This window comes from Melopsittacus undulatus, chromosome 4 (genome assembly GCF_012275295.1).
Source record: "Melopsittacus undulatus isolate bMelUnd1 chromosome 4, bMelUnd1.mat.Z, whole genome shotgun sequence".
Lineage (NCBI taxonomy): Eukaryota > Metazoa > Chordata > Aves > Psittaciformes > Psittaculidae > Melopsittacus > Melopsittacus undulatus.
In genome coordinates, this window is record NC_047530.1 from 94849478 (window position 1) to 94875021 (window position 25544).

The following is a 25544-nucleotide window of genomic DNA, read 5'->3' on the forward strand; positions in this document are numbered from 1 at the left end:
AGCCTATACACTTGGAGATTAGTAGTTAATTCAGGTTTCCTGATTCTCTAAACCATGACACCACTTTTATCTCACTGTAACTCACCAGCACTACTAGACATTACTAATATAAACCTTTTTCCAATGAAATATCAATATAAAGTTCTACTTTTAGATAACTTGGCATTAACATTTCATTTTCTTTAAGGTTTGTAAGCTTATTTACACCTCACAGCTACCAGTGGAATTTACTAAATCAGAAGTCACTGTTGTGTAAGCAATGTGATTACACCTCTGTGAAAGGGAAAGTAAGGCCTGTCTTTCTAAAACTGACATTTGTTTCCCTCGTATGGTACTTACAGATAAACTTCCTTACTGGAACTATACCATATCTGGTTCTGAGGTAAAGTAAATATAAAAGAGAAAAAAAAAAAATCACTCCCCTGGGAACTGCAGGTATCTCAAGAAGTTAATTTTGAAAGACTACATAAGCAGATAATACTTCAAGTTTATGTAGTTTGTTTTTTAAAAAAAAAATCAATGTTACTTCATTGTTTCTGGAAAGTTCTTCCTGGTGGGGTGCCCAGAAGAAGGAATCATCTTCTGTTCCATCTCTTATTTAATGGCTTTTCCTGCAGATCTCAGTTCCATTCTTGGGAATGATATGTTCCTATGTATTTCCTTTCACCAGTTTTTAAAGACCTTATTTCTCTCATGAAGAGTTCTCTTTCACTGGCTGGTTTTAGATATCCCACAATTCTTTAAGTGACTATGAAAAGGAGCTCTGCAAATTTTCTAACCTCTCACAGGTTTTTTATGCCAAGCTTAAAAAGCGATGAAGACCATCATTCTAATGTTCATGGAACCATCCTACAGTATTTAATAAAGGAAGTACATCTTGCAGTGTGTAATGTTATTTTAGGGTTTGCTATACCAGAACACCAAATTAAGCCTTGAGCATTTCTAATGAGATTAACAACAAATGCAGCCTGAGGAAAATGAGTTTGACACTACTGAAAACTCCAGGTCGAAGTCTGCTGTGTAAATTAGTTGTTGAGTGTAAATATGATCAGAAAAGGCAAAACTTCTAAGTAATGAGATAGTGTGACCCTCGTTAATTTAGTTTCAATTGCACATGCAAAAGTGTATCTTTTATACAAATTCAGGAAAGACAGAAAAATGGAAAAGTGTGAAAAGCAAAACAAAAGTATATGGGAGGAAGGATCTCTCTTCCCTGTTCAGCTAGTCGGGGTGCAGTTTCATTGCTCTGGTTGATTTGAGATAATAGGAACAGCAGCTCAAAATTGTTAGTACCAGGGCTTCTCACATCTCCAGTATACTTGCTTATTCCCAACTGCTTTTAATTAGGCACAACATCAGCATCTTCATTCACATGTGGTTTGAAATGTTAGGAAATGAGGATTTCCCATAAGACGTTGCTTAAGTAACTGGGGGCCTTGCTAGCAATCATCATGATGTTTTTTTTTGTATCCACCAGGTGACATTTACACTTTGGTTTTCATATGACAATCACTATTGGGCCCATTCAAAAACCTCTTCCTGTTCCTTCCTTCTGTGTGTTGACTCTGAGTGACCTGTCAGTATCTGTTGTGCAGCCTACCTTTGCATTTTGGTGCAGTGCCTCAAATATCACAGTTAAGAATTGATAAGACTTAATCCTGTAGCTGAGGTGGTAGTGCCAAGAAAGCAGATGCCTATTTTACTCCACCTCTTTCCTCCTACAAAGCACAGAGGAATAATGGCTTTCTGGCACCCCTTTCAGCTACTTTGCTCATATTGTGCTGGCAGTTCTGAGTTGGATAGATTAGCTCAGACTGGTCAAAATACATCGTCCTTCGGATGACCAGGAGAGGGTCTGGAACATTGCTGGAACAGGAACCACAGGAACCTTTGACATCAGGAGCTGGTGCCACACATATAATTTCTTTGCATCATCTTCACATTTCTGTATTCCTTCAGTATTTTCTCCTCTTTCTGATACTTTTTTCTCCCACTGATCATCTTGCACTGGCTCAGATTTCCCAAACAAAATTTCTAACAGACAAGGTGGTATTGGTGTGCTACACTGCTCCATCTCTTATTTCTGCCTGTCCTATTTTCAACTCACAAATGTGGGGTTTTTTCATAATGATATAATTGAGTATGAGTGGGAAATAAAAACCAACTGCTATCAGCTACAATAATGTCATCAGTCTAATTCAAAACCAAACCTAATTAATAGATTTGGCTATTCATTAGGCCACATTCAAAAAATCATATATTGTCAGGGATGTAAACCAACTGCATTTTGACATGTAACGTCCAAGCATTAGAAAACAAATTGAGGTTGATATCTTCAAGATCACTGGAGTTCTGAAATTGAATCAAGTAGCCCTTCATATATATTTAATAGCATTTTGGGATTGAACTTTTCAGTCATGTCACTGAAATGTCTGCTTGTTATTTGCCATATGAAGTGGCTATCTTGCAACTTTTTGAAATTGAATCTATTATATTTCAGTATTTTTTTTCATAGAAAACAAGAAAATTGGGATAAAGGGGAGCTTTTAATTTTATTTCTTAATGTTCATTTTTTTCTTAATTTTGGAAGCTTTCCTCTTTTAACAAAAATTAATTCAAAGAAAGAACTAAAAGTTCGGGTTTTTCTTCTGGAAGGTGCAGTTTCCAGAGATTTGTTCCTATTTCCATTTTTGCAGTTAATATTTTACTGTATTGAGTGTGACTTCATGACAGTCTGTTTTTTATTATCAAGATGATAAGATAAAATGGAGGAGCAGACATTAACGTTTACAACACAAGTTCTTCCCACGTAAAAGGTTACCTCTCCATTTTTCCCCTCATTTTGAGTTTATCTTGGGGTTGTTTCAGTTCTCATTTCTTTCCAGAAGTTCAGCAAAGCAGTGCATTTGTAGTGTTGTGTATCTTTGCTCTTATTTCTTCTCATCTTAACACTGAGTTTGTTTCTCAAGAATTTCCCTCTGAAATTATTTAACAATCTCCCTTTGGACTTTGAAGTTTTTTTTAACATACTCTGCCTCCTCAATATGCTGGATATTGGGGTTTCTTCCCCAAGATCACTTTGTGAGGGGACTAGCTGAGTATGAGTTAAGATCTAAGACACCTTATTAGCAAGTGACTGACCTGCTACCAGCTCTACCACAATGTGACTCCATTCTTTCCATTTTCAGAGCAACCAGTTGTGTCATTGACCATCTTGCTGTCTTCTGTGCTTTCTCATTGCTTCATATCTTTGACATTGATGTGTCTGATTCCAGTAATGTCTTCTTGCCCTAGGAGGCATTCTAAGTCTACCTCCTGATCACAGAACCACCACTGTGTGTTACCAGAGCAACTGTTTGCATGTAGCAGCTAGACAACAGTTCAGTGTCCAGGTCTCCTCACTGCCACAGGGAATCTGAACCACTGAGCTGCAAGACCATGCTTCCCTTTTCTCTTTTCTCTCCCCTCTTCAAATAATTTTTTACAATCTGATATAGATTGAAGAAAAGGGATGGAGTATCTCTTCTTCCTTGTTCCAGGTTCAGGCAGCCTGAAGTCTGGGTACTGATACATTCCTGTGAATCTGAAACTCCTGTCATTTATGACAGGCCTGAATCTGAAGTCTCTCCTGCCCTTGCATTAAAGAGAAGTAGAGCTCCTACAGAAAAAAAGATTCATACAAAATGAAGCTGTATCAATTTACTAAGGGATAATACAAGTGCTTGCAACTTGAAGATGTACTGAAGTTGTTAAATTACGTGCCAAAAGGATCACTGCTCTGGCTCCTTAATCTGAATTGGAAGCATCAGGATCTCTCCACATCCAGCTGATTCTTCACTGGGGGTTGTGGATTCCAGTGCAGAACCTCTACAAATGAGGGCTTGTTCTTCAGCATCAGAACATTTCAGTCCCATATGGATCTAATCCAAAAGCTTTCACTTCTTTTGACGCATGTTTTTCACCATTCATATAATTTTATATTATACTATAAGCAGAAATTTCCAATCCTCAGTTAAATCTTTGTCTTCAAATATCTCTGAACTAAAGGGAATACTGCAATAATTTAAATATATGTAGTCGAGCAAATATATATAGTATTCTTTATTGGTTCTTACACACTGAGAATGTAAGATTTTGATTGCTCAGAAGAGATGCTCGTTGTTTAACTATTTCTTAGCTTTATTTCGAAATACTGCCTTAGTTGGCAATTGTACTCTTCTTTATCACATTGTCCATGTTTTAAATTAATATTTGAAGAATACTAATAGACATATCAAATTTTACGTAGTCTATTGTTTTACTTTGGAATATTTGTTTCACATGCCCTGCCAGACCCTGGGAATTACTAGGGCAATGGTCTTGCCTGGCCTTCTGTTTCTCACTACTGTTAAATCCTGGATTAAATACTATTAGCTCTTGCAGTCAACAGGTCCATAATCTTGTGGGGGGAGACTGTTCTTACTACTAAGTTAATTATGAAAGGTCTGTATCTTTTCCTCCGCTTTTCTTTTCTGAAGCATTAGTCAGGATGAGGAGCTTCCTCATATTTATTGATACTTTTCCAGGTTGAAGAAGAAGATAATCCCTAAGGAACTGGCTACCAGGCACCAAAAGTGGAGCTTTAAATTCTTGCAATGATTTATTGCTGTTGTGATCTTTCATTACGTTCACTTGTGTTATAAAGGGGTGGTGACTGAAGCATGGAAATGTCTCACTGTGGGTTTTTCAATGTTGTCATGTACTTAAGACTTAAAAAACACTATGCCGTTTGGATATGGATTGTGTCAACAATAGAAAGTAGTTAGACATGACAAATTTAAAGTACTATAGCATCTAGAATTATTCATTGTGCATTTTGTATTCTGACAAGGCAATAGGGGTAAAATTCCTCTCTCTCTTAAGTCTGCTTGTAATTTTTTGCTCATTTTGGGTAGCAGTCTAGTTTAACTGAAGTGCATAAAAAATGACCTGAAAAGTAATAATGCTTTCAAAAACATGATAAAGGTTTCAGCGGCTGCCTATTTCTGCTGCCAGGGACTAAATATATTCCTTAAATGTTTTGACTAAAGCTGCAGTTCTGGTTCTGCATTTCTCTCCAAAATAGAGAGATTTTGGTGGCATTACTGGGAACGTGGTCTGTGTGAGGAGTGTGGATTTGTACAAATAGAATGGAAATGGTGACAATTTTGAGATCTTCAGGGTTGTTTTTAAGTAACAAATCTTGGTCCCAGAGAAAAGGCTGGTAGTTTTGCAATTAATCTATGAAATGTCAATATTTTGATTACATTCATTTCCCAAATGTGGATTAGTGGAACCTTGATTTAACTGCATTGTGGGCCTATCAGTAATCCTAACAGAGTAAAAGGATGCCTAAGTAAAGATTACCTTAGCATGGCTGAACAATAGCTAGACAGATATTCATCTGATATGGATTAATTTATGAGTGCAAAATGTATGCCTAGCAGCATTAGATGGACAGAAAGGTTCTCTTATTTAAGCATATTCAAATGATATTAGTCACAAAATTTTGAACAAATTCTATTGCAAACACAGAAATATTTGGGCAGTCCTCCTTTGTGTACCTCTCCCACAATGAAATTAAGGAGCACTGCAGTTTCTGATAAAAAGCATATCTTTCTTGATCCTTCTAATCTTTTCTCATGTAATCAGCCTTATGAATTTAGAAGGATTATCCTCCAATCTCCCAGTGTGGTGGTAAGAGGCAGTAGGTCAGGTGCTTCTTGTCAGAACAGCAGACATTGGAGAAAACATCTTAGTGTTTTCTTTTTTCTCAAATCAGTCATTCTTCCGTTTGTTGTTGTCATTCCTACTTACATCTGAGGTAGTTTACTATATATTGGAATGCTATTTTCACATACAAATATATTTCCATTTGTTTCTGAGCTTTTAAAGTAGTCCTTTATTTTTTACGTCTGCCAACATGTACCATGATAAAATATAATGCTTTTTGTTTATCTCCTGGAAAACATAGACAATTGCAGTGTGTAAAGATTTTTTTTTTAATTTATATTGATCTTAAAACACTGAGGTGGTTTCCATCCCTAAAATGGCCTAGGATTATAAATTGACTGTATAGGAAATACTGAGAGGACAGACTGCCATCTTGTATAATTATCTTAGCACCATTTGGTTTATGTTGAGCTTTTCCATATAACACAAAAAGGATATGAAGATGTCACCATTTTATAATATAAGGTTATCTATTTTTAAAGAAATTTACAGCAATCACAGCACATTTATGTTTCCCCATGTATTTCAGAGCAGTTTCTGAAAACAGTTCTCATAATGCATGTTTAACTTCTGTCAGGTCACTCATCATTTTAATTAGCATTTTTAATAACCCTTGTCGGCATCATAACTAAAGAGGGTGATTCTGAGCAAATTCAACATGAACTCTGAAAATGTCAGACCAGCTGACTCATTAATCTTCCTCTATAGATGGTTCTGAACAAAAGCCTTGGATCTGGACATCCTCAAGATTTGGAGTCGTATTAAATTCAAAGACAGACTTGAAACTGAGAATATATGTTGACATCATCATCTGGCTTCATTCACCTACTTAAAATGAAGCATCCTCATTACAAAAGCTGTAAATTGATTGTATTCAGAGGTGGTTGTATGGCAGCACGATATGATAAGGGAGCACTCTTGCAAGCCCATACTGGAAAACAGAATAGGAATCCGCCTTGCTCGACAGAAATACAAGTACCTAGTGTCTCTATTAACCTAATAGTCTCCTCCCTTATTATAATAAATTACATTACAACTATTGTGCAAGGATACTAGAAATATCTCACTAGACTACATGATGTAGTTCTACTGCTGCTTTTCTCATGCTTTTGGTCTGGATTTCTGTCTCTGGGATGTTTCTGAAGAATGACTCCATACCACGAGCACTGTGCAGGAAGCTGAGTAAGCAGATGGACAGAAACCCATTCCCCAAGAGCAGTCACTTACCTTTTTCACATCAGGTATGTTAAAAAACTTCTTGGTATGAGCAACCCATCCTGCTATCCCGATGTCCAGAGGAAAAACTGTCTCATTGTCTGGTTTCACCAAATTCTCCTCAAAGCTGGAAGTTGGAGTGACATTGAGAAGCCTGGTGGCCACCTCTGGAATACCATTTCGGGAACGGCAAAGAAACATACTACATCGATCAGCTGCCAGCAGCTGTGCTAGCCTCTGTAAGGCCTTGTGCACTATCTTTTCCATATCTCCTCCTTCATCCTGTATTTCTGTCAGCAGCTCAAAAAGTATGTCACACTCCTCCAGACGGGACATGTCTTTGAAGCTGACTCCTTCTTTCACATTTCCAGGGCTCACTTTAAAGATACTTCCCAGCACTTCTGCCCTCATTTTTCGGTCGAAATACTCCTTGGCAAACTGGGGGTTGTTCTCCAAGTATTTTTCAACGTCATCTTTATTTACCTCACCCATTTTTGCTGGATTGTTCTTCGGATTTCTTTTAGAACCGCATTACCATCAAAGTAGGAGTGGTAGCAAGAAGTCCTAACTTGATACTAGTAAAAAAACAGTGCTGTGTACATATTGTACAGCTCACAGGCATAGTACATTCACCTTCCTCTCTGGCTTCCAAGGTCTCTGAAACTCCTGAGCTATGACAGAAGGCACTGGCTTAGCATCTTCTTAGTGTGAGATCTTGGAGACTGCTAAATAAAGGGATGACAGGACACTAAACCTTGAACATTCTTAGCTCATAAATCCTAAGGGAATCATTTCAGCATTTTAAACAAATAAAATAATTCTTAAAACTTATAAAATTGTCTGATGTGTAGTCATGTATACCTGCATGTTACCTCCTTCATTCACAGTATTGTACCATGCACGCAAAAGTTTCCCTTGAAATTTAATATGAAGAATTCCACTTAGATAGTTAGCCCACATTATACACGTGCGCAGATGTACACATGTGTATTTGTGAGAGGTGCTTAAGAGGAGGAAAACAGAATGTTACAGAGAAAATTTTTAAACTGCAATTTTGGTTTAGTTGAAAGAGTCAGGAGATGATGGAAACTGGATTACTGAAAGTAAATAATTATGAAGCTATACATGCATAAAATGGGTGAAATCCTAAAGACCTGACCAAAGTGTGAGCTTTTTCAAGTGGTTTACCTGTCTGAAGATGGAGTAAAAGAATTAGAATTTGACTCAGCACAGTCAGATATGACTTACAAATTTTTTTAAAATAAATTTATTTTTTACAAATATAGCCTAAAGGAAAAAATAAAACCAGAAAATGGCTTGAATTCAAGCTGAGTTCAGGAGACAGTACAGTTTTTACTCTATAAGAATAAATAACCAGAGTACTGCCAGTAATGTATTTTCTTCTGTGTCTTCTTCACAAAAAGTGGGGGATGTCTGCTCTTTTAAATAGCAGAAAAACGGTAATAACTGACAGAAAGTAAGCAAAGAGGGAAGCTTAAGTCTGGTTTTAGCTTTAATAACATGTTTGAAGTTTCCTATCATCAGAAGTTCAGCATCACTCACATGAATGGAAAAGGTATGATGAAAAATAGGATGAAAAACATCCCAGGGCTATGTGAGAAAGATGAGTTAAAGTTGAGCACCAACTTTAACTCAATGACAGCAAATGATCTGTATTCATTGAAACAGATCTGAATTTCAGCACAATAGAACAGTTGCAGTACAATTAGTCTTATTTATATTTGTGCCATCCACATTGATCAGAAGCAGAAAGAGATTCTTTGTATATGAATAAAATAATACATACCCTTTGGCAATTCTTAATTTGAAAATAGTAATCTCAAAGTACAACTTTATCTGTCTGCCAGAGACCAGACTGTGTCAACATTCATTTTTATCAACAAGTCTAAAAGAATCAACATAGGCAACTGACTCTGATCCTCTAGTGCACAACAAACTGGTCAGTGATGGGTATGTAATGGCAGCTTATTCAGTAAATTAGTTTTCCCTGAATGTGATATGAAACACTGTGCAAGACACCAATTTTTGCCAGACTGCAGTTGCCATAAGGATTTTAAAATGCACATGGAAATCACACATTCTGTCCTGGTTGCTTTTCTCTGGCTGGGTTACTTGCCTCTAGGAGCCTGTGGGACAGCTTAAGACCCTCCCTGCTGGGTGTGTGAGGTTGCAGTATCTCATCCTGTAATTGTTTGTTGTGATTTAAACAATGCACAATTAGGGCAAACCAAGAAGCTGAAGTGATTTGATAGAAATTATAATATAGTTTGGAAGCGTACAAAACAAATGTAAATGAGGTCCTTAGTGACACGGTTTCCTGGTGGTCCTGGCAGTCCTGGGGTAATAGCTGGACTTGATGATCTTAAAGGTCTTTTCCAACCTAGCTGATTTTATGATTCTATAAATGCACCTTATATTTATGAAGTCCTCATTTTAGAGTTAGAAAAATACAGTGTACTTGTATTGATAATTTTTTTGTTTTTCTCATATTAGTATTTTAATAAATTTTGTAAATTAGAACATTTAAACTTTTTTGAGTACTAGCTTTGTACTGAATTTTAAAGCTTTTGTACTAGAATAAGACTTCCATTTTCTATTCTAGTTCCTTTCCTCTTCACATTTTCCACACTATTTAGTATTTTACCTTTAGCAATTCTAATTAATATTTGTATTTAAGTTTATTACAAGAAACTATAACAAAATAAATTGACATTTCTGGCAATTTCAAACTTTTCAAATTTTGCTATCATCTTTCCTTGCAATTTTTTTAATTTAAAAATACATTTGGCTCTGATTCTTTTCCATGCTGAGGTAGTTTAATTTAAAAATATGATGAGCAGGTGCTATATTTTTCAAATTGTTTTAATTTCAGACAATATCATAAATGTGTGCTTTGTAATTTTAATACTTATGATGTCATTTGTTCATAGTTCACAATGGTATTCACATTGTTCACGTTGATGTTCAGAGTTACTACAGAAATCAAATTATTTATGGAGTAGTTCTTAGTGGCAGACCATTCCTGAGCCCTTGTGAAACGTGGAAACTCCTAAGAAGGATAACTGACAGACACGGTTATTTAAATAGATTCAAGCAGCACGTAAATGTCAAAGGTATTTATAAGGTTTCCCAGCACAGTTCAGTGTTTGTATCTGAGTCTGTCCATCTAATGTGGTTCATTCAGTTAAGATTTTCTGAAGAAACACAGATCAAATGCATTTATTTCAACTGCATGGGTTTTGATGTGGATAATTCTGTGGCCACTGCCTGGTCATCAGAGATTTATATATATAATCCAAGAAATTAATAGTCAGAATTTTATTATTTTTTCCTAAATTTCCTGAGTTGGGAGAGTTGATTCTGTAGGTATGTACAACAGGCACTGTGTGCCTCTAACAGCCGTTCTTTTGGCACTGAAATATTTTGGTGTTACTGATCTGGTGTGTTTTGGGGACCTTTATAAACAACCTGAACTTTTAGGGATTATTTTTTTAAATAATTTGCTATCCCTTTTCTTAAAGAAGTAACCTTAAAAATATGAACACTGAGGATAGTAAGTTAACTGATTTTTCCATACAGGTGCCAATTTTCATGGTTTCTTAAAATTACCAATGATGAGCCCTGGGGTTCATAAAATAAGTAGACAACAGAGATTCTAGATTCTAGGGGAGATTTCCTGAAATAAATGGCCAGTCTAGCATGAAGGGGTTAACCTGGGTTGCCAAATGCACTGTAGCTTTGACCATGAGCATGGGTTTCTTGGCAGCTTGGCGTGAATTTTAGTATACACACTGAGCAAAGGATGGCAGCTGTTTAACCTTATCCTCTCTCATATTGATTCCCTGGTGATCTTAGGTTACCTGACTATTTTCTATTACTGAGAATACTATTCAACACCATTGAGAAGGGTCTGACTCTATCTTTTATATACCCTTCTGCCAGATATTTATAAACTTGATAAGATCTCCCAGAGTATTACTTTCAGACTGAACAGTCTCAGCTCCCTCAGCCACCCAGTTTGTCAGATTCTCTTGTTGCTCAATGATCTCTGTGGCTTTTTGTTGGACTTGCTCCAGTACGTCCATGGCTTTCATCATTCGCCATTAAAACTCTCTTCACCAGGCTGGCCAGCCTGTTGGCAAACGTATGTCTTTGTTTCAAGCTATTTCCATTTTAGTAGAACATCTAGATAAACATTTCCGTTCAGAATCACAATCCTCAGAAAGGTTTGCTAAAGAGAATAAAGGTACCGTTTTAAACTAGGTTTGTTTAAATACCATTTATAAAGAGCTCAGTGTAAATTTACTCCTTAAGCAGCATGTGACGTCATTAAATCACAAAAACAGGTAGCACGCAGGCTGACATGGTGCAAAGGCTAATCTTTTCAATCCCATTCTGTCCTTGACCTCTGTATTCAGACTGACACCAAGGGGAACAGTTGTGATGGTGACAGTGTACGCAGCTGTCCCTTACAAAGTACACAGAGCTCTTTGGCACGGATCATGTAATTTGTTGTCAGTTGTTATATGAGTCTGGTTCCATGGTGCTGTGGCTACGCTTGGATCCTCTGCTCTGTGCACACAACAACCACTCATTTCCCTGCAAACTCTGCCTCTAAGAGTTTAATAGATACCCATGTTTGTGAATGGCATGCTATAAATAACTGTAAGAAGACTGCAAAAAGTCTTTCAATCTATGTGCAGTCTGGCTGGAAACAGATGCTATATCTCCTATTACCAGTTCTTTGAGCCAGCTTTCTCCTAAGAGCTAGAATTACTCTTCTGACCACAGATAAAATTCTAGTTGTTTAAGTATTTAAAGTTTCAATGTAGCAGTATTCAAAATGTTTTAAATAGTAATTTGACTCTTGTTTCTTTTTTTCTATTATGAAGTCATAAATGAAACTAAAATCACTTCTACAAGGAAAGCTTTTTTCCGCAATTTCCTTTGAAAATCTGACTTTTTCTGTGTATTTTCTGTTGCTATTCCTATTGGAAAATACTGCAGAATATTACAGGCTATTAATGTAAAAAAAAATACTTCAATCACAGAATCACTGCCAGAAAGGCAATTTTTTTTTTTGCCTTTTGGCACAATTCAAAGGTAGAAGACTTTTCTAACCTTCAATTAATTACAGTTCAAAAAAAAACCCATACTGACTTTTAAAAAACTTTCTATAATATTAAACATATGCTGCCAAATTCAAATGGAATGGGAAGTCATATATGGAATTTATCAATTGTGTCGATACAACAAGTTTTGTAAATGAATGCTTTACATTGCAGGTTATTTGCATGTTTATGCATTATCAATATTTTAATTGTCTGAGATTACCCAAAACTGAGCAATCTTTTAATGGGATTGACTTGATCTATGCGCAATGCTCGGAGAATCAATTGAAATCCTGTCCCAAATTCTGTTCTGTTTGCATGAGAAGTACAAACTAAGGGGTATATCCAGGTTCCAAAGATCTGGATGAGGATCACTTGCTGGCATCATTTCTCAACCTAACCCATAGCCCAAGTCAATCCAAATGATGATTAACTGAGGCAAAGTTTGCCCTGTTTATGAGTTTACATAGTTGTGCTGGCATAGCTACATCTGTTAGGACTGAGAAAAAATTCATCCTTGAATTGCCATAAAAATGGTAGTCTGCCAACAACCTTCCATCCCTGCCCCAGTACCCTCCTAATGAAGATGTAACTGACAACAAGGAGCCTTTTTTGCCTAAAAATTTAGCTTATCTCATTGAACCAAAGTGTTTTATCTGCAACTGTGAAAATACTTCACTAATGTGAACTCTGTCTCAGGTGGGCACAGTTGGAAGTATAGCTAAACCAGAAGAGGAATAGAGCCAAACTTTTACTATGTTGCCTACATACAGCACTGACTTGCCCAGGTCTTACACAGTTGTTGAAATCTGACTGGGAAATGCCAGAGTGACTTCACTGTAGCTGCACTCCTGCAAATAAACAATGATAGCAGTTCAAAAGAAGAGTTTTCTGAGGCATTACCTAGAGTTCATAGGGATCCCCGACTTGAGGAGGTGAATGAATTAGAAGGTATAATTACTAAGCCTCTGCTAGGCCCATCCATCAGATATGCATTGCCAAACATCGCAGAGATCAGCAGAGGCACACAAAGAAATGCTGTGCCATGGCTAACACAAAATTACACACTTCATATTTATCTTTGTTGATGAGCTCAGGTTAATTTAAGACACTGATATGGTTCTTGCCCTTAATTAAAAATTATTAACAGAAACATATTTTTTGTTTCAGTGAAACATAGAATCACAGAATAGTTAGGGTTGGAAGGACCTTAAGATCAGATAGCTCCAACCCCCCTCCACGGGCAGGGACACCTCACACTAAACCATGTCACTCAAGGCTCTGTCCAGCCTGGCCTTGAACACCGCCAGGGATGGAGCATTCACTACCTCCCTGGGCAACCCATTACAGTGCCTCACTACCCTTACAGGAAAGAATTCCTTCCTTATAGCCAATCTAAACTTCTCCTGTTTAAGTTTCAACCCGTTACCCCTTGTCCTATCACTACAGTCCCTAATGAATAGTCCCTCACCAGCATCCCTGTAGGCCCCCTTCAGATACTGGAAGGCTGCTCTGCGGTCTCCACACAGCCTTCTCTTCTCCAGGCTGAACAGCCCCAACTCTCTCAGCCTGTCTTCATATGGGAGGTGCTCCAGCCCCTGATCATCCTCATGGCCCTCCTCTGGACTTGTTCCAACAGTACCATGTCCTTTTTATGTTGATGTCGTGGTTTAAACCAAGTCCCCCAACTCCCGGAGAGTTAGGAAGGAGAATCCAAAGAAAGTAGCCCCCACAGACTGAGATAAGAACGGTTTAATAGCTAAGGCATAACACAAAACCCCTACTGCCATTTACTACTACAAATAATAATGATACAGCAAACAGCAAGTGAAAAGAATACAACACCCCACCAGCCACTGACCCATAACTCACTCCACCCCGCCTGGCCGAGCACCATGTGCTCCCTCCTCCATTTTTCTCCAGAGCTCTACCCTCCAGCTTTCTCTTTCCCAGTATGCATCCTGGGCATCACGTGCTATGGTATGGAATACCTCATTGACTAGCCTGGGTCAGGTGTCCTGTCTCTCCTTCCTCCCAGACTCCCCCTGGCTGGAAAAAACCTTGAACAAAAACACCCTCAAAACATGCTCAAACCATGACATTATCCACCCCTTATTCCATACCATTCACGTCATGCCCAGATCTCACATTTCCAATACACCATCACTCTTAAGTCCACCCCTCGATCATGAGACATCTCTAAGTTGCATCTCTGGACTGATAGCCTGAAGTATCTGGGCCCACCAAAATCATTCACCGTCCCCTTCAGCAGTTCTACAGCTTGCTGCTGGGGACTCCATACAGCTGCCTTCCACCTCCAATGCTTCCAAAGCACTGGAGGGGCCCAGTGGATCAGATACCTGGCCATACTGTCCCACATGCCCTGCCACTCATGACTGTCCAGCCTTGGGAACAGTCTACTGGTGCTCCTATGTACTTGTCTAAACTTAGACAAGACCCAGACCTGACTCTGCTTAACTTTTGGGATCAGACAAAATGGTTGTGGATGGAACACACTCTGTGTGTGTGCCACCATGCCGAAAACCATCACAATCAGCAGGCAGGTCCCAAGGGCACCCAAAAACCATTCAAAACCATCAGAACTCTCAGCTGCTGCTGCTGCACTTGTCACTGGGGCTGATGTAGCTGCCGTGCTTGCCAGTTCTCCCACCACCAGCTTCTCTTCTCCTGAGACCGGATCTTCCTCCTCTGCCTTGCTGGGAAGTGCTGCCTGGTCTCCTGCCTCCTGCTGGGGCTCGGCGGGTGACTGCCGGGGAATATTCTCGGATGCTGTGGGGTTCGGAACGGCGGCAGGACTTGGTTCCTCCTCTGCCTTGCTGGGAAGTGCTGCGTAGTCTCCTGCATCCTGCTGGGGGTCGGCGGGCGACTTCCGGGGGACACTCTCAGCCGTCGGAGGGTCGGGAACGGCCGCGGGACTCACCCCCCCCACAGCCTGATCCCCCTGCTCAGCTACCGCCCTGCTCCGCTCCTCCCCCGCCTGCTCCCGCTGCTCTGCCACAGCCGTTTGGCTCCCCGTGCCGCTCTCCCTGGCAGCCTCAGCTGCCGGCAGCTCCCGGGGCCGCTCCTTCCTGGCTTCACGCAGCTCCACACAGACGACGATGAGGATAAGGACAAGGACGGCGAAGAGCAGCGGGACGGCCTGGTACAAGTCCAAGTCCACGGCCACGTCCATCCCCCCCTGCTGCCGGAGCCCCACCGTATTACAAGCCTCCAACACAAACACAAACACATCCAATCCATACACCAAGTACCCGGTAAAATCCCGAAACAGCGAGATCCAGAGAAAAACCTCTAAGAGCCAATAAATCAGCATTGTGACAAGAGACCATAAATCCGCTCAGATCTGTTCTTATCTCAATCCCTCGGGCCCCACGTTGGGCGCCAAAAATGTCGTGGTTTAAACCAAGTCCCCCTACTCCCGGAGAGTTAGGAAGGAGAATCCAAAGAATGTAGCCCCCACGGACTGAGATAAGAACGGTTTAATAGCTAAGGCATAACACAAAACCCCTACTGCCATTTACTACTACAAATAATAATGATACAGCAAACAGCAAGTGAAAAGAATACAACACCCCACCAGCCACTGACCCATAACTCACTCCACCCTGCCTGGCCGAGCACCATGTGCTCCCTCCTCCATTTTTCTCCAGAGCTCTACCCTCCAGCTTTCTCTTTCCCAGTATGCATCCTGGGCATCACGTGCTATGGTATGGAATACCTCATTGGCCAGCCTGGGTCAGGTGTCCTGTCTCTCCTTCCTCCCAGACTCCCCCTGGCTGGAAAAAACCTTGAACAAAAACACCCTCAAAACATGCTCAAACCATGACAGTTGAGAACACCAGAACTGCACACAATACTCCAAGTGAGGTCTCACGAGAGCAGAGTAGAGGGGCAGGATCACCTCCTTCAACCTGGAAACATGGTTTGGTCTCCTGCCTGTAAAACTGCTGAGGACAACGTGCAGTAAATATAATGCGGCTGCTGATCTAGATTTTCAGAGAGTCAAATCTCATCATGTTTTGTTTCATTTGGATGAGTGACTGTAGACTCCTTTGAAAACTTCTGTAATAGAATTTTCATGGGTAATTATGTTATTGACAAAATTTTGTAGGAATAAATTTGATCCTGAAAGAACCTGTCTGGGAATATAAAGCAGCATACAGATTTCCAAAGAGGACAAATTTAGGAGAAAAAATAATATTTCATTATTTGGCAGACAATAATTGTTTTCTTTGGTATTAAAGAAAGTAACAGATTTAAAGCTTGTAAATTAAACTATAATCTCTCTTCTTACCATCAATCATGTGAGACACTGAACAAAGAAAATCCATGTTCATTTTACTCTTGTAAATATGATAAATTCATATATTAAAAATAGTGATTGTTCTGTAAAAGTTTTGTAAAAATACACAAATATAACCAGCATCAGCCTTGCCAGAGGTTAGAAAATAAGGCTCTAAAAGCCAACAGAGGGGTACGGATTGTTGTTTCTCTTAAGTGTTTGTGGGAGTTAGCAAACTTGAAAATCTGAGTTTAAAATGGAAAGGTTGGCTTGTTGGAAGATTACCACTTAAATTTGCAGGACAATTAATATGCCTCATCCTTTCTGGTTACCTGTGTTAAATATCTTCTTTATTCCAAATAGTAGCTTTAATATTAAACATAATAAAATTTTCAGTGTCTGATGTTATGCAGGGAATCAAAGGCTTCAGAGCAGACTTGGAACATCCCTGAGCATTTGATGCTTGAGAAAGTGAACGAAAATCTACTATCTATGCAAGAATGCTCCAACACAAAACAGAAAAGGAAAATAAATCAGACTGTGTTACTGTCTGCATTATGTATTAAAAAGATAGCAAAAAACAAAAGTTTAATATTTTTATGAATATATGAAAGGAATAGAACACTGAAAGAAATTTCTGGGAAAGACCATGCTGAATAAATTGCTTTAATTCTGTAAATCAGCTACTGTTGAAGTATTTTTTATACCACATTGGTATCACCATACTTCAATGTGCATTAAAGTACTGAAAAAAGCCCTTTAACTAACAGGCCCCATCTCTATTCTTTCAAAATTGGGAGGTAAAAAAAGTAGGTGAATTAGTTCTCTTGGTAATAATCATTCCTATTGCGCTCTGGTTACATGTCTAGAAAATAATTAACAGGTTTTCTCTAATGCTTCCTAAAGATGTTGAAACTATAGAACAAATATTGACTGAGAGGCAGCAAAACTTGCCTGGACAGGAGAAAATAATGGTTTATGGAACTGAAAACTGTTTGCCAAAAACATAATAGAAATTCTGGAAACTCTGATTTAAAGCTGCTGTGAAAAGAGCCAGATGTGGCGTGTACATGCACTCAGGTGTTTGTAAGCTGCACATATGTCCTACCAACTTTGCAGTACCACACAGAAGTGTTCTTTGCCTTCTCAGAGATCTGCAGCCCCCCAGTTCCTGTTCCTGAGAGCAGACCATGAGATTGGCACCTGAGCCATCTTTTGGGAAGGAAGAGGGAACCAGTCATAAGGATCTGAATAAGTTCTGACATGACGAGGCTTTCAGAAATGTTAGCAGAAACTTGCAAGTATGATGTTTGCCACTGTTTATCAGGGGAAAACAGGAAAAGAATTTGGGGAGGAGGTGGAGGAAACAGGTCTGCACCTTGTAACTGGGTTGAGCACATTGAGCAAGAAGGACTTTGGACTGCAGCATAAAATCACACAGGAGGTGGACACAACTAACTCTCCCCCCTGCAGAGATGGAGTGCCTCTCTTCCTTTGTTCTCCCTGCACATGTGCACACCCCTTCTCCCAGGTGTGCTCTGCCTCTGGCTTAGGAAAACCAAAGAGAGGCTTTTGTTCCTAGTGCCTGCTTGGCTGCAGGTCAGGGTCAAAGACCACCTGAGCCCATGGGAGTTATGCAAGACGTTGTTATGAAGAGGCCCTGCCTGCCTACAGCATGCAACAACCCACCTCCCTGCTCTCCATCCAATGCTGGCTTTGTACCTCAGGGGGTTGCGAAAGCCCCAGGACTACATAAAGCATTCCCTGTCTGGGAGCCCCACCATTGCCATCAACGCTTGGGCTCTCAAGAGGCTACAGGGACCAGCACTGTCTGTAAGGGATCCTGCTGTGGTGGGCTGGGGACAACCGGGTGCCTTGCCTGTGTATGCATCAGCGAAAGCTGCATGATGCCTGGAGATCTGTCAGGGCAGCCTTCCTCTCTTCCTGTTGTGTGACAGAGCCTGTTTCTGATGCTATTCTCTGTTTGCTGTTGCTGCAGGGACAGGATGGCCCATACAGAAAGAGCTCTGTCCTGGCTGCTCCTGCTGGCGCTGGCCTTGCTAAGCAGCAGCACAGCACAGCGGGACTGCCGAGTAAGCAGCTTCAAAGTCAAGGAGAACTTCGACAAGAACAGGGTAAATTTTCTTTCTCTCATGGGTCTGTGATATCTTGCCTAACTCCTCTTCCCAGGCTACAAAATCTGGCATTCAGTAGCATCAGTGTTCACATTTTCACTCAGTCACAGACTGCGAAACAGCAGAAGTGTGTGATGTTGCCCACACCTCCACAGGTGCTGGAACCTGATGCGTCTGGTAAGGAATACTGCAGAAACTGAGCTTTAGCAGGCTGGTCTCAAACTGTAATAAAATGAGAGTAGTGATTTGGTTGTTTCTATGAAAAATTAATACTCATGTTTTCAGACGTCATTGCAAGGAGAAAACATCTATACATAGACCTGACAAGATCTGCCAGTTGTTATCGTCTTCCCACCAAATTTTGCATTTTTAATGCTGGAGAACTGCAAATACAAATAACATACAAACAGAATGAATTATTTCTGTACCCCTGGCTGCACTAGGACATGTTGGTGGGTTTATGCTGTTGCAACAGCTAGATTTGTTTCCTAGGTATGACTTTGAGGCATGGTGTCAAATATCTTCCATGTCCTCCCCTCTGTAACTTCTGCCCCCTCCTCCCACCCCAAGTTTTTAATGTCTGTATGTAGTTTTCCATACTTCTAGGTCTAACTACAACCTTTCTTATTTCCTTACAGTACAGTGGTATCTGGTATGCCATGGCAAAAAAAGATCCGGAGGGGCTGTTTCTGCAGGACAATGTGGTAGCTGACTTCACCATAGATGAGAATGGACAAATGACTGCCACTGCAAAGGGCAGAGTCAGACTCTTCAAGTAAGCTGTTTGCAATCTTCCTCCTATTCCATTTTACTTAACTTTTCCTTTGCTTACTGGTGCTCTAATCCTACCTGCTATACCTGTAGTAGTCATGCAGTCACACTGAATCTGTGCTGTTAGGTTTGCATGTGATGTATCCTTTCTCTCTGGCCACAGCAACTGGGATGTCTGTGCTGACATGATTGGCTCTTTCACTGACACAGAGGATCCTGCCAAGTTCAAGATGAAGTACTGGGGTGTTGCCTCTTTTCTGCAGAAAGGAAGTGAGTACTTAGCTGTAGAAGATGTAGAACAGCTAGTAATGTTGCATGTCCATCCTGGGGAAGGGAAATACAGGTTTGGACTTCTTAAACACACTTAAAACTATCATACAGCAAAGCCTTCATGTGAACAAGGTAAGCACTGTTTTTCATATGGGTGAGCTGGTTGGCTTTCTTTAAACAAGTCAAGACCAGGCCTTTGTATAATTTTGTATTTTTTTTGTTTGTTACCCAACAATATAATTGAAGGTCATTGGAAATAAATGAAAGGCAGATGAAATATTTTTAAGTCTTTAGTTCAGAACTCAAGTTATCAGTGCTTCTGTTCTCTCTGAAGAGCCTAATGTCAGACTTGGCTGAGCAGGAGAAAAGATTTTGCAACTGTTATTTTGCTTGGTTTCATATTTTCAAATGTAGAGATTTATCTATTTTAAGAAACAAATAAGATACAGTATATATACATTCATATTTTCCTGCCATCTGTCAGAACCTAGGCAAAATTAGTTTATTGAGCCAAGTAGAGATTCAGACACTTGTAGCTCAAGACATTTCCATGGATTGTTTCCAAGAGAGACAGGTGGAATTTGCAAGTGATTTGAGCTCCACTCTCTTCAAAGACACAGTTACAAAGAATGCTTTGGATGCCAACTGCTTTTGAACTGTTGCTGAATCTCCTCACAGCATGCTGCTGAATCATGTTTTCATGGATACTTCAGATTGCTGGTTCACCCCATATTCTACCTTTCTAAAAACTGTGGTCACCATCCACAGGAGAGATGGAGAATATACAGTATTCCTTTGCCAGCATAGATATAGCATGAGGGAGGATCTTTTGCTCCAGGAAAGGAAAGTGTAGGGATGACACTTTTTACTGCAAAAACTCAGGTTCACTTCTGTTAGCACAGTGTGTCTTTGTGACTAGGTATTTATGAAATTACCTAGCTAAATAATGACGAATTTCCTGAAATTGTCACTGTGTTTTCAGAAGAGGGTTTATGATAGAGCTTGTAGCAAATGCACTTCTAATACACATGAGAACTGCACGTAATCTTTTTCCTTAAAAACACAGTTTAAATAACATCCCTGGTAGGAAAGAGTTATGGTTTTGCATAATCTGGAGCATGACTAGCATGACCAAGAATACATTCAGCTTCTCTATTTGCTTTTTTAACTATTTTTTTTGTCTCACTGTCCCCCTTTCTTGGTTAAAATAAGAAAACTTTATTTATACTAAATGATAACTACTGTAATACATGATTCCTTTGTTTTTCTTTGCTGCTACATTTTATAATGATGTTCAGGCATGGATTTACAAGGCATTTATTAGTATTTCTTCATGCTGCTCTTGTTCTGAGCCTAAGTTAGGGGAGCAGCAGTGTGCCAACCATTTCCTCTTTTCTCCATCACTGCCCCTGATAAATATGCTTATTTTAGTTAAAAAATATAAAACTCCCCTAAAACCATGGAATTAAATACTGGAGGCAGGAACAAACTAAGAGCTAATCTGTTATTATTTATAACAATTTTCATTGTGTTATTTTTTTAGAGTTATGGCAGCAATATCTCTAGTTTTACCAGATATTGCTTGTGTCTCACCTTTGCTATTTGCTATGATTCCTTCCAGATGATGATCACTGGGTAGTGGACACAGATTATGATACCTATGCTCTTCATTACTCCTGCCGCCAGCTGAATGAAGATGGTACTTGTGCTGATAGCTATTCCTTTGTGTTCTCCCGGGACCCCAAGGGATTGCCTCCAGAGGCACAGAAAATCGTTAGACAAAGGCAGAAGGACCTTTGCTTGGACAGAAAATACAGAGTTATTGTTCATAATGGTAAGAACATTTTTTTTCCGAAGAATATTATTTCAGGGTTTGGTGACTAAAGCTCTAGGAGTCAATTATTCATTAAATAGCAAATAAATTAAGTCTTTTAGTTAGTGGCTGTAATATTGTCTTTTGAAAACTGGAACTTGTAGTAAGTTATTTCCAACGTTTTCTTCCATTATCTGGAGGAGAGCTGAGGTGTATAGCTTTTTATGCGGCACATCACATCAACTGAAACTATAATTAGAGGAAGTTGTAAAATGATTATATCAATGTAGTGTGAGTAAACATAGTAAGGATAAACTTCATAGTTGCTGTAAAAAGAAGTTGTATCTCTTTGACCAGATCTCTGTCTTTCTCAACAAAATAGTTGTTGAAGAGAATAGAATGTATCTTAAAAAACTTCTTCGACAAATTCTTCATAAAAGGATTTTAAGTAAAATCAGATGTCTTGGAAAGGATACCTTATAGCAGACCCTTTCTCACATATCCTCATGCCAACTGTTTCACAAAGGGTAGTGGAAGAGAGACACAGCCTTCATAGTGGTAGTATGATCCTATCTTGAGTCACATAGTCAGACTGAGTTCGCAACACAGGGAAGGATGCAGATTAGCTCACTTTTCAAATATATTAGAAAGGACCAAATAGTAATTTGTGCTACTTTAATCGATGATCCAGAAGAAAACTTAATATACTTACTGACAGAGATTACACCCAGAATGAGAAATAATGAAGAATGAAGAAAATAGATCATAATATTTAGGAGAAATAAAATAGTAGTGTACCCACCCTTACCTCTCCCCCTAGCATTCTGGAATACGTGATATCTACAGAAGACTTGACTGGTGAACCAGCTGAATGTGAACTCATATGAGAGTGTTGTGCTTTATACCACAGGATATATATATGTTTCCTCAGGAAAGGGCACTGAGGTTGAGTTAGAAGCTTCAAAGAAGAGCAGAGAAAATTTGTAAAATGTTTCCTCTAGTAAGGGCTTCAAAGATCTTGATCTTTTCTCATCAGAAACAGGTTAAAGGCTGACCTGAGCAAAGTCTGTGCTTGCCCACACAAGCAGTGGGAACTGGATAATAAAGGACTTGCAAACATAGGGATAATAAATTAAAATAGATGGAACTTTAAAATGGACACATTCAGAGCAGAAATAAATAGCCATTTGTTTAAGTCCAAAGGTCATTAACCTTTGGAACAGTTTGCCAAGAGCTGTTGTATATTCTTCATCACTGAAATCTGTAAATGAAGATTAAAGGCTTTTCTAAATGACATGTTAGAATAAACTGCGATTGACTGAAGGAACTTTTGTGTATTATAAAGAAAGTCAGAACAGATGAGCACAGTCAGCTCTTGTGTCTCTATCACCTGTTCATCTGCTCTATAAGCAAAGAGTAATATATTGCCATGTTGTAAAGTAGGTATGCTGATAACAGGGTGCCTGAAAGATCTGCTAAGGTGGGTGGTGTTTAGAATACTGATTAGTGACCTGGAAAAAGTGCTTGACAACAATGAAAACAAAACTTCTGTCTTGAATGAGAATCTGGAGACAGTATAAAAGACAGATGAGATTTAAGGCACTCAAAACTGAGACACTATAAATACAAAAAAAGTTGGCTTTTGTGAATGATACCTATGATTGCATAAAGGGTAGGACAGAAAAGAAACCATGTTGTTATATAAATTGATACTTTCTTGTTTTGAATGCACATTCACTGCTCATTTCTAATAAAGTACAGTGAAAACAAGAATTTCTCAGGATGAGAAAACAAAATAATGACATAATTAGGAATGTTTTTGTATTAAATATAAAATGTAGATATACAGGTGCTGTGCTGTGAATTTGAGAGGTGTGTGCTATGGTGATTCCTTGCATTTCTGCTAAAACCAGAGAAAAATATCCCACTGTAAAATCAGGATATTGGGCTAGTTCAAGTACCGGCGTAATTCAGCATGGTAGAATTTGTTTTGTCTATTATTTCTGCACGATACAAGACTTGCAAGACAACAAATGCATTGCCAATCTTTGCAAGCATAAACTGAGAAGAAAAGCTCAGTATACTGGTTTATTCATAATTTGTGATATTAACTTGTTCAAATATCTCAGAACTTCTATGTAATTGTATGGTTGGTGTTTTTTTCCCCATGGAATATAGAACCAATAGTAAAATTTAAAAATGAAAGCTCAGAATGTCTTTTGAAAGTTCAGTCCTAAATGTTCTTTGACTTGCTAACCTTAAAAGTTGATCATGCTGCCTCTATTTTGTTATGGAAATAATCAAATCTGCCAAGTTGCACCGAGTGCTCTGTTCTTTGTCAGCTGTACCGATTTATATTCAGATGTTAGGTGTTACTGTTTGTAAATGAAAAATAGCAGCCTAGGTCCTTAATGCTGTCTGCTTTTTATTGAGTTTATCTTTATGAGCCCAGCACCAAAGATTAAATGAAAGTTAAACAAGCAATTTGCATTTTTCTCTTACTGTAATCAGGACCTGTAATTACCATAGTGTTAGTTGATTCTGAATTATCCACTATCATTAAGCCAAGGTTTCTGCAAAGCAAGAACATTTGGGAATCAGAGAATGATTGTGAGCTAAACTGAAAAAAACATTTATTGAAATTTTATATCAGAAACTCTTGTAAAATTCTCTGAATTCCTTAGGAAGTCTTGGTACTTTAGTTTTCATTCTGCTATTAAAAGATACAGAATTAGTAGCAAAAAAAAGCCAATTTCAATTGTCTGTACTTACCTGCATTCGGTTGTTACTGCGTTAAAATTCTGACTGAAATTCATAGATGCTGCAAGAATAGGCTTGTATCTGTTTCTAACTGTGCATATTCAATGTCCTGACACTAATTTCTCCCCCTAACCCCAAAATCTTTCATTAGGTTTTTTAATTAATGCTGTACTCAAAGAACTTAAGTTCCAAAAAAAATCAAGTAGATGTACAAAACTTACCTTGATGGGAGAAAAAAATCTAAAATATCTATTCTTTGCATAGTGGCTAAGGCAGAAGCTTAGGAAACTATGAGTGTTTTGGTTGTAACTTGCATTGCATTTCTGATGGTAGCTCCTTTTGAAATATGGACCCAGCTCCAATACACTTAGCATCTCAGAAGAATAGCTTAGGTTGCTCTGAGTTACACAAATATGAGTGTGGGTATCACAGTGGGACTTCTTGCAAACACAATACAAAGTCATGTCAGTAGAGCTGTAAGCTGAATTTGCTGTTAGCATTTGCTAGAAGCAAAACTTGTGAATTAAAGTATGGCATATTACCTCAGCTAATTTACTATTGCCATTAGGAGTTTTGGAGGTCAGGAGAGTCTTACTTTGTTGAAAGACATTCTTAAATTAATAATTTTTAAAAGGCAAATAATTTGAAGCTTGCTAAAGTAAATAAATAACTTTTTTTATCACTGATCTATCCAGTCCCTTGTTTGCCAAAGTATTAAAATGCTCAGGACAGGTGTAATAGATTGGGAGAATTCCTGTTTTGCTCCGAGTTGGAAATTCTTTGGAATTACAAACTGCAGAGCAAGGTATTGGCATTAGCATTACAAGTAACAGCCTGCTGAACTCAAGAACATTTTAAAGAAAGTAGATATGTATGCATTTTAAAATTGGTAAGTTTGTGTATTTTGTCTCGTGTGGCTGAGAACCAAAATAATTTTCTTTCTTTTTCAGGATTTTGCTCTTAAGGAAATCCAAAACTATGGAAAGAAACCATGTAACAACACCATGGATGTAAAGTTCACACTTTGATTGGGTGTTCTCTTGAAAATCTTTTAAACAGCTTAATTTAGATTTTGAGTATATTTATCTGAGCTGTGTAGCTCACCTTGTTAATAAACCAATGAAACACTTTAATAAACTTGGATTACAGGGGATTCAAATTGTTTGTATGCAAATCTGTACATATGGAGACATTGGTTTTATTAGTAGACCATTTTCTTAATGCACTGTTTTGAATTGGTGACAGATAATAATTAAGAATTTATTTTTTCTTTTTTTTTTTAGCAATTTCAATTTCTGACTGAAGAGTTTTAATTAAAAAGAACCAAAATAAATGTATTTTAATTTATTTTCAATACAATGTCATCTTTTTTCCTAGGAAATACTGGAAATCAT

At 38.6% G+C, this 25544-nt stretch overlaps 2 protein-coding genes across 3 annotated transcripts in view; one reads left to right on the forward strand and one right to left on the reverse strand.

The window, feature by feature from the left end:
* PDE6C (phosphodiesterase 6C) overlaps window positions 1–7649 on the reverse strand; it is a 31099-nt gene extending 23450 nt beyond the window's left edge. The window contains exon 1 of the mRNA XM_005144044.2: window positions 6979–7649. Coding sequence (XP_005144101.1) covers window positions 6979–7458 — 480 coding nt within the window. The 5' untranslated portion in view covers window positions 7459–7649. The remainder of the gene's footprint in view (window positions 1–6978) is intronic.
* Window positions 7650–18187: 10538 nt separating this feature from the next.
* RBP4 (retinol binding protein 4) lies at window positions 18188–25303 on the forward strand. Of its 2 annotated transcripts, XM_005144046.2 has the most exons (6): window positions 18188–18234; window positions 18401–18536; window positions 19175–19311; window positions 19471–19577; window positions 21199–21411; window positions 25101–25303. In XM_005144046.2, exons 2-6 carry the CDS (start codon window positions 18408–18410, stop codon window positions 25112–25114), a joined length of 600 nt encoding a protein of 199 aa, XP_005144103.1. In that variant the 5' UTR covers window positions 18188–18234; window positions 18401–18407; the 3' UTR covers window positions 25115–25303. The 2 variants fall into 2 exon arrangements, with proteins under 2 accessions (XP_005144103.1, XP_005144102.1); XM_005144045.4 differs by lacking the exon at window positions 18188–18234 and having other exon boundaries at window positions 18328–18536.
* The last annotated feature ends 241 nt before the right edge of the window (window positions 25304–25544 follow it).

Coding starts and splice junctions, on each gene's coding strand:
- RBP4 (XM_005144045.4), top strand. CDS start 18,372: ATGCTATTCTCTGTTTGCTGTTGCTGCAGGGACAGGATGGCCCATACA. Junction 18,537..19,174: donor AGAACTTCGACAAGAACAGG/GTAAATTTTCTT, acceptor ATTTCCTTACAG/TACAGTGGTATCTGGTATGC. Junction 19,578..21,198: donor CTCTTTTCTGCAGAAAGGAA/GTGAGTACTTAG, acceptor GATTCCTTCCAG/ATGATGATCACTGGGTAGTG.